We start from the raw sequence: 11885 nt of genomic DNA, 5'->3' as shown, positions 1-11885 counted from the left end.
ATTTGAATAAATAGTACTTTCTCTATCATAGTAATTGGAATCAATTCCAATAATTGATATTAGGCATAATCATCAGGATCATTTTAATAATGCCATAGGCTAGTCAACATCCCTATATCGACATGTTATAAAAGGTGCATGCTATCTGCTTCTTTCAGTGTGAATACATCGATGTGGGAATGGATCAAATATGAACCATTCCTCAGAAATAATGATCAACGAACGCATGAATAAATGAACGAGTCGCTAGAAGCGAAGCAATAATTGCAAGGAGAGCTCGCAGCCAGGCTTCAAAGAACACCCGGGAAAATAAAGGAGTGCCGCCGCGTGCCGTCCACTGTTTTTCCCTCTTTCGGGCGCTGAGAGGCAGCATTAGGCTACCATTTACCCGTCACCACCCACGACAGGCTCACTGTAATAACACAACGTTAACATGGGAAGGTTTGGAGTTGCCTCTGAATGTCACATACCAACAATGTGATGCGTACACATACAGCCATGTACGTGTAGACTCTGACACGCGAGCATTGTGGCTAGAAGGATAAATAGAAGTTTGTCTACGGGAGCTATAAACCGGCAATATGGAGAGGAGGAAAGCCACGGGAGAATACCACGGCATCCCTGTATCCAAAATGTAGACTACATTTTATGGGACGGGCGGCACGTTTACTTCGCTAATTGGAAAAGTTACAAAATATACAATGATTATCAATGGGTCTTATCTGAACAGGTCGTCGCTGGACCCGTACGAGGAAGTGCTGAATCGCCCTCCGTGGGTTACTACAACTTTGGGGTGCTTTCTCATATTCACTATAGTGGTTGATATTTTGGGCAACCTTTTGGTGATATTCTCTGTCTACCGGAATAAGAAGCTAAGGAATGCAGGTGAGTAATATTGTGCATGAGGTCGGAGGAGCCAAAGTATTGTATTGTGTTTATAAACAAGTTTCAAAGTGTTGTAATTGACATAACATTGTTGTTTTGATACATTTGAGTCCGAAATATGACAACAATATACCTGCGTTTGGGTAAAGCTGTGTACACTTCGCGCGCAATTGTCGAAATGAACAAGAAAAGTAGGCTAATTTGGGATTCAGAAATTGTGATAGGCGTACTACATACATCGATGAAAATCAATAAAGCGCATTGGTCTAACCCAATTAATTTAGCTTGGGTTTAAAGCTACGGTGAAAGTAATGACCCGGTGCCATTTGGAGGTAGCTACCCGAGCGTTATAGAGGATTCCATGTCAACGTTGGTAGCCTGATTTTATACCTTATGATGCTATACCCCAAACAATGTATGTTATATACCGGTAGGTTTTATATAGGCTAAATCGGCATGTCAGGAAAGTTAGATTATCGCCCTCGTATTATAACCGTCTATGGACGCGCAAGTTGCTCTGACCAGACCGAATAACCATGTCTAACTAAACACTTCTCTGTTTAATCTCCGAGCTCGCAAAAATGAAATAATAAATAGAGAGTGTCAACGAATGAGGCTCTTTCAAGAATGAAAAATAGACTCGCGGGGATTGATTGACACGCGCTGCCCGAAGCCACTCAAGAGAGACTACAGGATGGACAGCAGTGTATTTTAGGAAACATTTGCGCCACAGCCTCGGCATGTTTAGCTGGGGATTGCGTTTCACATCCTATCAATAGCATGTAACTAAACTTGGAAGTTGAATGAGAAAGTCTTGTACTATCCGTTTTATTTTTTCAATGGAACATTTGGATTAGGCGACGGAACATGCGTCACGTACGCACGTCGGTTTTATGAATTGGGATCGGAGTGGGGCTGCTGTGTCTCGACCAGCCCATTAACACCAGATATTATATAATGTAGCATAATGTTGTTTATGGGATAATGTTGTATGTTGTGTAGTGTGGATATCTTAAATTCGTTATGGTGTTGTACTGTGGCGTGATTATTAAACGTTTTGTTTGGGTGATTATATTCCAGTGATTATATTCCGAAGTACTGTACTGCTGTAACCCTGTGATAAGAACCTATGGCATTATTGTGTGAGAAAACGCAATAATATAAACACCATAAAAACGAAGTACATCGTGATTTGATAAGATACAGATAAAATGTGCGCCAGATAGAAGTTAGGCTGTTGAGAAAATATACATTTTGTCCTACATTATTATAGACTGGTGTGTTCTCCAAATACCAAGTGGACATGCTTTGCGCTCCGGTGCCGCTCTGGCCATTCAATGACAGATTGGAATTCTAGACGAGCCCACATTGTAGATAGATTTGAGTGCTTTATCGTTTACTGGAATGCGTATCTAGCTAAATCACTATTTTTGTACCCCCCAAATTAGTTGTATTTTCTTTGATGTTTCATGTTATTAGTTGCGTTTGTTTGTCATAGCCTAGAAATAATGTCAAACGCAGAGGATTTGTTTTGTGAATTAAGCCAAATGGATTTGTGCCAGTCAAATTAAGGCCCTCCCCCTAATGTGATGAATATGGTTATTATAAAGACTTCCTGTAATTCCTCGTCCCACTCCCCTCTCTATCTTTATTTATCCTTGTAATCACTTCCAGTTGACAAACATACACCAAATTGCACAATCGCTGTGTCCTGGATATGAGCTTTTAATAGTTTATACAGTAAATAGAATCAAAGATACCTTCAGGTGCAGAGAAAATATATATATATATATATTTTTTGAATGTGATATTACAAGTTTGATGACATTTTATGCTGCCCAGTCTGTGACAAAAACAGATACTTATTGAGGGAGCACATCATTGATCTTTGAGGAGGGGAGGTCCGATTCATTTAAATGTAAGTGCACAGAGTTCAATTGATTTATCAAGTGCAGTCTCTCTGTTCATCTCAACAGTCTGACGCGGTTCCTTCTCCTTCGTCTGAATCAATAATGGCTGCATCTCAACAGTCTAAAGTGACGCCAACTCCTTGTCTCATGTCCTTCATTTGCACTGGTTTGAAAGTCCTAATATTAAACTGCTTCACCTGTCCAGTCCAGCCCTGCCCATTCACATCAGTGCAGATGAAGGAAAGGGGACAAGTCGAGGAAGCAACTTTAGGCTATTGATATGAAGCCGTTTTTTCCTCAGTTCAGAGTAGCTGAAGTAGCACTGCTTAAAACTAACAATATGTTAAGTATCTAAGATGTGCCAAATCAATTATCTCCAGTTTAGGTCTCCAGCTAGGCATTTAGTTTGCTAACTTGCTGGCTAAGTGGCTAACTTGCTAGATCAAGCGTCTTGGTTACAGCCGAGACAATTAATCCTGTCCTCGATTAAGATCCCCGCTGCCTTGCTTTTATATTCATTTAATTAAATTTTTATGCTTGGAAAGAAATAGCGGCCCTTGTCTGCACTGCTGGCAATACTGTATACCCCGGTATGGTACAGGAACGGTATGTAGGTATGAAATACCGCCCAACCATAGTTAGAATATTTGCTCTCTATGAAACCATTTACAGTACATTGACATTAATATCCATTCAGTCTTTTGTCAACTTTCTACACAACAATAATTGGCTTTGTATGATGTCATCAATAATGGACAATTTGTAAGTCGCTCTGGATAAGAGCGTCTGCTAAATGACTTAAATGTAAATGTAAATGTAACAATAATTGGCTTTGTATGATGTCATCAATAATGGACGTATGTCACAGGCTTTTTTCACGTGAGTCACGTGAAAAAAATGATGTATCTCTCTTAACACTGTTTCCACAACAGCATTTGGCGAGTACTAACATCCCTTAAGCAGGCCAGCCACCCGGTTTCCCTGTATCCTTAGGTTCATGCCTTTCAGGAGCGTTTGCAATTTCTCAGCCCAGTTCCCAAAGATGGTGCCTGTCCTTCTATTCTAGCCAAAGAAAAGGAGAAACCCTGCATTGGCAAATCGTATACCTCATGGCGGCCATATTGATTGACACAGAAACTTTTCTTTTGTACTTTCTAGGTCTATCTGCCCATGTGGCCTGCCCCTCTGCCAGCGAACAGAATGGCTGTGCCGCAGGAGAGTGTGTGTGTGTGTGTGACTGCACATTGAACTATGATCTGAAGCACTCTCTCTCTCAACCCAGCGATGTTGCATTGTTTTCCATCCTTTCAGAAGCAGAATGTTGTTTGTGTGCCAAAGTTATGCATAGACGCTACATGCACGCACACACTTGTGTGTATGTTTGTAGTACACCAGGCACAACAACAGTGTTTACTTGTCATGTTGTGTGTGGTTGAGGGCAAGTCATTCAATTCAATTCATCATTCAGGTTGTAACAGACAGTACATCTTGGCAACAGAGAACTTGAAGACATACATGTAAAGTGCATTCAGGAATATTTTCAGATCCCTTGACTTTTTCAACATTTTGTTACATTACAGCCTAATTCTAACATGGATGAAAACAAACATGTCCTCATTAATCTACACACAATTACCCATAATGACAAAGTGAAAATAGGTTTTTATAATTTTTTTGCAAATGTTTTAATAAATACAAAACAGAAAAACCTTATTTAGATAAGTATTCAGATACTTTACTATTAAACTCGAAATTGAGCTCAGGTAGATACATCCTGTTGTGGTTGATCTTCCTTAAAATGTGTTTACAACTTGATTGGAGTACACCTGTGGTAAATTCAATTGATTGGACATGGTTTGGAAAGGCACACACCTGTCTATATAAAGGTCACATTTGACCTTGCATGTCAGAGCAAAATCCAAGTCAGGAGTTTGAAGGAATTGTCCGTAGAGCTCCGAGACAGGATTGTGTTGAGGCACAATATCTGGGGAAGGGTACCAAAACATTTTTGCAGGTCCCCATTCTTAAATGGAAGGTTTGGAACCACCAAGACTCTTCCTAGAGCTTGCCACCCGGCCAAACTGAGCAATCGGGGGAGAAGGTTCTTGGTCAGGTAGGTGACCAAGAACCCGATGGTCACTCTGACAGAGCTCCAGACCTTCTCTGTGGAGATGGGGGGACCTTCCAGAAGGATAACCATCTCTGCAGCACTCCACCAAACAGGCCTTTATGGTAGAGTGGCCAGACGGAAGCCAGTCCTCAGTAAAAGGCACATGACAGCCAGATCGGAGTTTGCCAAAAGGCCCTTAAAGAGACTCAGACCATGAGAAACAAGATTCTCTGGTCTGATGAAACCAAGATTGAACTCTTTAGCCTGAATGCCAAGCTGGAGGAAACTTGGCACCATCCCTACGGTGAAGCATGGTAGTGGCAGCATCATGCTTTGGGGATGTTTTTCAGTGGCAGGGACTGGGAAACTAGTCAGGATCAAGGGAAAGATGAACGGAGCAAAGTACAGGGAGATCCTTGATGGAAAACCTGCTCCAGAGCACTCAGGACCTCAGACTGGTGTGAATGTTCACCTTCCAACAGGACAACGACACTGAGCACGCAGCCAAGACAACGCAGGAGTGGCTTCGGGAGAAGTCTCTGAAAATCCTTGAGTGGCCCAGTTAGAGCTCATACTTGTACCCAATACAACATCTCTGGAGAGATCTGAAAATAAATGTGAAGTGCCGCTCCCCATTTAAACATTTTTTAAAGTAAATATATGTTAATAGAAAATGACTCAAGTAAAAGTGAAAGTCGCCCAGTAAAATGCTACTTGAGTAAAAGTATTTGGTTTTAATTATACTATAAGCATCAAAAGTAAACTTCACTTCAAATTCCTTATATTATGCAAACCAGATGGTACCATTTTTTTGCTTTTGAAAAAATTTACAATAAGCAAGGGGCACACTCCAAAACTCAAATGTAATTTACAATGAACACTTTTGTGTTTAGTGAGTCCGCCAGATTAGAGGCAGTAGAGATGACCAGGGATGTTCTCTTGATAATGTGCGAATTGGACCCTTTTCCTCCTTAGCATTCAAAATGTAACGAGTACTCTTGGGTGTCACGGAAAATGTATGGAGTAAAGAGTACATTATAGTGAAGTAAAAGTTGTCAAAAATATAAATAGTAAAAGACAGATACCCCCAAAAACGACGTAAGTAGTACTTTAAAGTCTTTTAACTTAAGTAATTTACACCACTGGTATTTTTACCTGTTTTTCAAAATCTGATTTTACTGCTTGCATCAGTTACCTGATGTGGAATAGAGTTCAATGTAGTCATGTCTCTATGTAGTACTGTGCACCTGTTCTGGACTTGGGGATTGTGAAGAGACCTCTGGTGGCATGTCTTATGGGGTATGCATCATGGCTTTCCTGGCTGTAAATACATTAGACCTCACTCCCAGATGCCTTAGTTACCTCACAAGTGCAACAATCATAACCACATAACTGCATATAAAGTTACTTTGAAATGATTTGTGCATGCAAAAAAAATAGTATAATATCCTCTGATTGTGTTTTTCTGTCTCTGATGTGGAATGGAAAATTTTCTGTGTTTACCCTCATGAGAACACTTCCTTCACTATGACCTGCCAGAGCTTGAGAGGATCTGCAGAGAAGAATGAGAGAAACTCCCCAAATACAGGTGTGCCAAGCTTGTAGCATCATACCCAAGAAGACTCAAGGCTGAAATCTCAGCCAAAGGTGCTTCAAAAAAGTACTGAGTAAATGGTCTGATTACTTATGTAAATGTGATATTTCCATTTTGTTTCAAGAAATTTGGTAATATTTCTAAAAAACAATTTTGCTTTGTCATGATGGGGTATTACAGTACCAGTCAAAAGTTTGGGCACACCTACTCATTCCAATTTTTTAAATTTATTTTTACTATTTTCTACATTGTAGAATAATAGTGAAGACATCAAAACTATGGAATAACACATATGGAATCATGTAGTAACCCAAAAAGTGTTAAACAAATCAAAATGTATTTTATTGAGCTTCTTCAAAGTATCCACCCTTTGCCTTTAATGACAGCTTTGCACACTTTTTAACCCCTTTTTCCTCCCCAATTCCAATTGGTAGTAGTTACAGTCTTGTCTCATCGCTGCAACTCCCACACGGACTCGGGAGAGGCGTAGGTCGAGAGCCATGCGTCCTCCGAAACACAACCTAGCTGCACTGCTTCTTGACACAATGCACATCCAACCCGGAAGTCAGCCACACCAATGTGTTGGAGGAAACACTGTACACCTGGTGACCTGGTCAGCGTGCACTGCGCCCGGCCCGACACACGAGTCGCTAGTTTACGATGAGACAAGGATATCCTTGCCAGCCAAACCCTCCCTAACCCGGACGGTGCTGGGCCAATTGTGCGCCGCCCCATGGGCCTCACGGTTGCGGCCGGCTGCGACAGAGCCTGGGCCCGAACCAAGAATCTTTGGTGGCACAGCTAGCACTGTGATGCAGTGCCTTAGACCACTGCGCCACCCGAGAGGCCAGCTTTGCACACCCTTGGCATTCTTTCAACCGGGTAGCCATTTACAGGCAACATTCACACTGAGCTAAAGGGTAGAGCTGCCGCTTTCAAGGTGTGGGACTCTAACCCGGAAGCTTAAAAGAAAACCAGCAATGCACTACGATGAACCATCACACAGGCAAAGCGTCAATACAGGGATAAGATTGAATCGTACTACATCGGCTCCGACGCTCGTCATATGTGGCAGGGCTTGCAAACTATTACAGACTACAAAGGCGAGACAGACTACAGCCGCGAGCTGTCCAGTGACACGAGTCTACCAGACGAGCTAAATCACTTCTATACTCGCTCCGAAGCAAGCAACACTGAGGCATGAATGAGAGCATCAGCTGTTCCGGATGACTGTGTGATCACGCTCTCCGTAGCCGACATGAGTAAGACCTTTAAACAGGTCAACATACACAAGGCTGTGGGGCCAGACGGATTACCGGGACATGTGCTCCTAGCGTGTGTGGACCAACTGGCACTGACATTTTCAACATGTCCCTGATTGAGCCTGTAATAGCAACATGTTTCAAGCAGACCACCATAGTCGCTGTGCCCAAGAACACGAAGGCAACCTGCCTAAATGACTACAGACCCGTAGGACTCATGTCCGTAGCCATGAAATTGCTTTCCAATTTGCATACCGCCCAAACAGATCCACAGATGATGCAATCTCTATTGCACACCACACTGCCCTTTCCCACCTCGACAAAAGGAACACCTACCTGAGAATGCTATTCATTGACTACAGCTCAGCATTCAACACCATAGTACCCTCAAAGCTTATCATTAAGCTAAGGATTCTGGGACTAAACACCTCCCTCTACAACTGGATCCTGAACTTCCTGACGGGCCACCCCCAGGTGGTGAGGGTAGGTAGCAACACATTTGCCACGCTGATCCTCAACACGGGGCCCCTCAGGGGTGCGTACTCAGTCCCCTCCTGTACTCCCTGTTCACCCACGACTGCATGGCCAGGCACGACTCCAACACCATCATTAAGTTTGCTGATGACACAACAGTGGTAGGCCTGATCACCGACAACAACAAGACAGCCTATCGGGAGGTCAGAGACCTGGCTGGGTGGTGCCAGAATAACAACCTATCCTTCAACGTAGCCAAGACTAAGGAGATGATTGTGGACAACAGGAAAAGGAGGACCGAGCACGCCCCCATTCTCATCGACTGGGCTGTAGTGGAGCAGGTTGAGAGCTTTAAGTTCCTCTGTGTCCACATCACCGAACTACAATGGTCCAAACACACCAAGACAGTTGTGAAGAGGGCACGACAATGCCTATTCCCCCTCAGGAAACTAAAATTATTTGGCATGGGTCCTCAGATCCTCAAAAGGTTCTACAGCTGCAACATCGAGAGCATCACTGCCTGGTATGGCAATCGCTCGTTCTCCGACCGCAAGGCACTACAAAGGGTAGTGCATACGGCCCAGTACATCACTGGGGCTAAGCTGCCTGCCATTCAGGACCTCTACACCAGGCAATGTCAGAGGATTGCCCTAAAAATTGTCAAAGACCCCAGCCACCCCAGTCATAGACTGTTCTCTCTACTACCACATGGCAAGCGGTACTGGAGTGCCAAGTCTAGGACAAAAATACTTCTCAAAAGTGTTTAACTCCAAGCCATAAGACTCCTGGACAGGTAGTCAAATGGCTACCTGGACTTGGGCTGGCTACCCAGTTGAAATGGCTACCCCCCAACCCTTCTTTTACACTGCTGCTACTCTCTGTTTATCACATATGCATAGTCACTTTAACTATACATTCATGTACATACTACCTCAATTGGCCCGACCAACCAGTGCCCCAGCACATTGGCTAAAACGGGCTCCCTGCATTGTGTTCCGCCACCCACCACCTGCCAACCCCTCTTTTATGCTACTCTCTATTTATCATATATGCATAGTCACTTTAACCATACCTACATGTAGCTACTACCTCAATCCAGCCCGACTATGCAGCCTCACTACTGTTATAGCCTCGTTACTGTATATAGCCTCACTACTGTTATAGCCTCGTTACTGTATATAGCCTCACTACTGTTATAGCCTCGTTACTGTATATAGCCTCACTACTGTTATAGCCTCGTTACTGTATATAGCCTCACTACTGTTATAGCCTCGTTACTGTATATAGCCTCACTACTGTTATAGCCTCGTTACTGTATATAGCCTCGCTACTGTTATAGCCTCGTTACTGTATATAGCCTCGCTACTGTTATAGCCTCGTTACTGTATATAGCCTCACTACTGTTATAGCCTCGTTACTGTATATAGCCTCACTACTGTTATAGCCTCGTTACTGTATATAGCCTCGCTACTGTTATAGCCTCGTTACTGTATATAGCCTCGCTACTGTTATAGCCTCGTTACTGTATATAGCCTCGCTACTGTTATAGCCTCGTTACTGTATATAGCCTCGCTACTGTTATTCTTCACTGTCTTTTTTACTGTTGTTTTTATTTCTTTACTTACCTATTGTTCACCTAATACCTTTTTTGCACTCTTGGTTAGAGCCTGTAAGTAAGCTGTTGTATTCGGTGCACGTGACCAATAAACTTCGATTTGATTTGTCCAAACTTTTGACTGGTACTGTATGTGTAGATTGACGAGGAAGAAAAAAAACATTTCCTCCATTTTAGAATACGGCTGCAACGTAACCAAATGTGGAAAAAGTCAAAGGGTCTGAATGCTTTCCAAATGCACTGTATGTCTATATCACAGAGTCCGATTATAGAGTCTGGTGTAAAAGCTATATAAGGTCTACAAGCCATTTGTGCACTATCAAATTCATGTCTTTTCATGTATGCACATTGCAAGTTTCAATGGTGTTACGGTAAACTTCAGATTCAATCTTCAAGTCCCAATGAAGTTCTTTAGCTCAAAGCATGATTAGATTTGCTACCGGATGTCCCCAAAGTTTGTTTTCATTTCATTAATGTTATTTTGGATCATCATAGAATCCAAACCCCACCGCCCCTCCAGAGTGTGTTGCTGTAGCTCCAAGCGTAGTACATGATTTCTAAGCATATAATAGGGCATTAAGTGCTTTGCGTATGTCTCCACTTACGACAAGCGTTTATGGCCCCTAAATATCCCACTGGCTTTGTTGTTAAACCTCTTTAACGTAAAATTGGCACACAGCGTAGTGGCGTCAAATTAGAGAGCTCAGTGAAAAACAAAAGACAAATCCTCATTTTGGAGGGAAATTGATATATTTTAATTGCAGTGATTCCCCCCAGGGTTCTGTTTGATTTTCATCTAGAGGGAAACCATTTTATATCCCAATTAAATCAAGATCAAACAAGATTGAGGTTTGTACTTTTGGGACTATTCCATTGTACAAGTCAGACCTAACCAACAGCAACTCTAAAGTATAAGTATATTTTGATTAGTTTAGATAGTATTTTATTGTGTGTCTTCACAGAAGTGTCTATTATATACAGAAATTGCACTGCGTTCAAAGAGATTCCACAACAAAAAGAGAAACCTAATATAGTCACAACATCAGACATACAAATTCATGAATTTATTCCTATTTGACACAGGTTTGGTATGTACTAATCATCTGGATGGTCAATGGACAGCCTAGCATGTTTGAGTGACAGGAAAATACATGGGTGTTCTGAACAAAGCTTTTTGTCCACCTCTCTGACAGTCTGCTGCTCAATGTCTATCATTGGAGTGTACCAGACAGAAGGAGAGTCCCATTTTGAACCTGTCTTTTGAAGTGCAATGTTCATTTTGCTGTTCATGTTCATTTGCAAAGTATTACTAGAATGTAGTGTGTTGTATTTACTTCACAAGGTTTGGAATGAGTACATTTTGACACCGGGTCGATTTGTTAAATCCAGTTGCATTAGTCAACTTCTATTGCGTAATCGAAACAATATCAAAGTGAGCTGTCATGCTGTTCCATAAAGACGTCAACACCACCTGTTTTCGAGAGACACCCTCAAATAGGCTTGGACACTATACCGTATATACCCTATACCGTATATACCCTATACCACGGTATTTTGAAATACCAACGGTATGATTTTCAACAGTGTAAAAAAAAGGGAGAAATAAATAAATAAATAAATCTCCAGCTCAGGGCTTCAGCTATGCATTTGGTTGCTAGATAAGTGGCTAGCTTGCAAGATCCCGTTTCTTGGTTACAGCAGAGACAATCAATCTCCTCCTGGATCAACATCTCTGCTGCCTAAATGAGCTTTTTTGCACCCCCCCCCCCCCCCCCAAAAAGAATAGGATTAACCCGGTATGGTACAGGAACGGTATGAGTTATGAAAATCTGGATACTGCCCGACCATAGCACTCAATACCCATTAAAGGCCCTTGCTGTGTAGCCTGCCGGCTTGGACAATAAATTGTGTAAAAAAAACAAAAATTGCTTTTACATAGCACAACCGTCATTGTTATGTCATAATTATGTACAATTCTGGCAAATGAATTACGGTCTTTGTTAGGAATAAATGGTCTTCACACAGTTCGCAATGA

The 11885-nt window shown here is 42.1% G+C and overlaps 1 protein-coding gene across 1 annotated transcript in view; it reads left to right on the top strand.

The window, feature by feature from the left end:
* The first annotated feature begins 395 nt into the window (after window positions 1-395).
* The window catches only part of LOC124001747 (melatonin receptor type 1A-A), a 54035-nt gene continuing 42545 nt past the window's right edge, over window positions 396-11885 (top strand). Inside the window, exon 1 of the mRNA XM_046308779.1 lies at window positions 396-885. Coding sequence (XP_046164735.1) covers window positions 702-885 — 184 coding nt within the window. The 5' untranslated portion in view covers window positions 396-701. The remainder of the gene's footprint in view (window positions 886-11885) is intronic.

This window comes from Oncorhynchus gorbuscha, linkage group LG17 (assembly GCF_021184085.1).
Source record: "Oncorhynchus gorbuscha isolate QuinsamMale2020 ecotype Even-year linkage group LG17, OgorEven_v1.0, whole genome shotgun sequence".
Lineage (NCBI taxonomy): Eukaryota > Metazoa > Chordata > Actinopteri > Salmoniformes > Salmonidae > Oncorhynchus > Oncorhynchus gorbuscha.
This window is presented reverse-complemented; position numbering and strand designations above follow the sequence as displayed.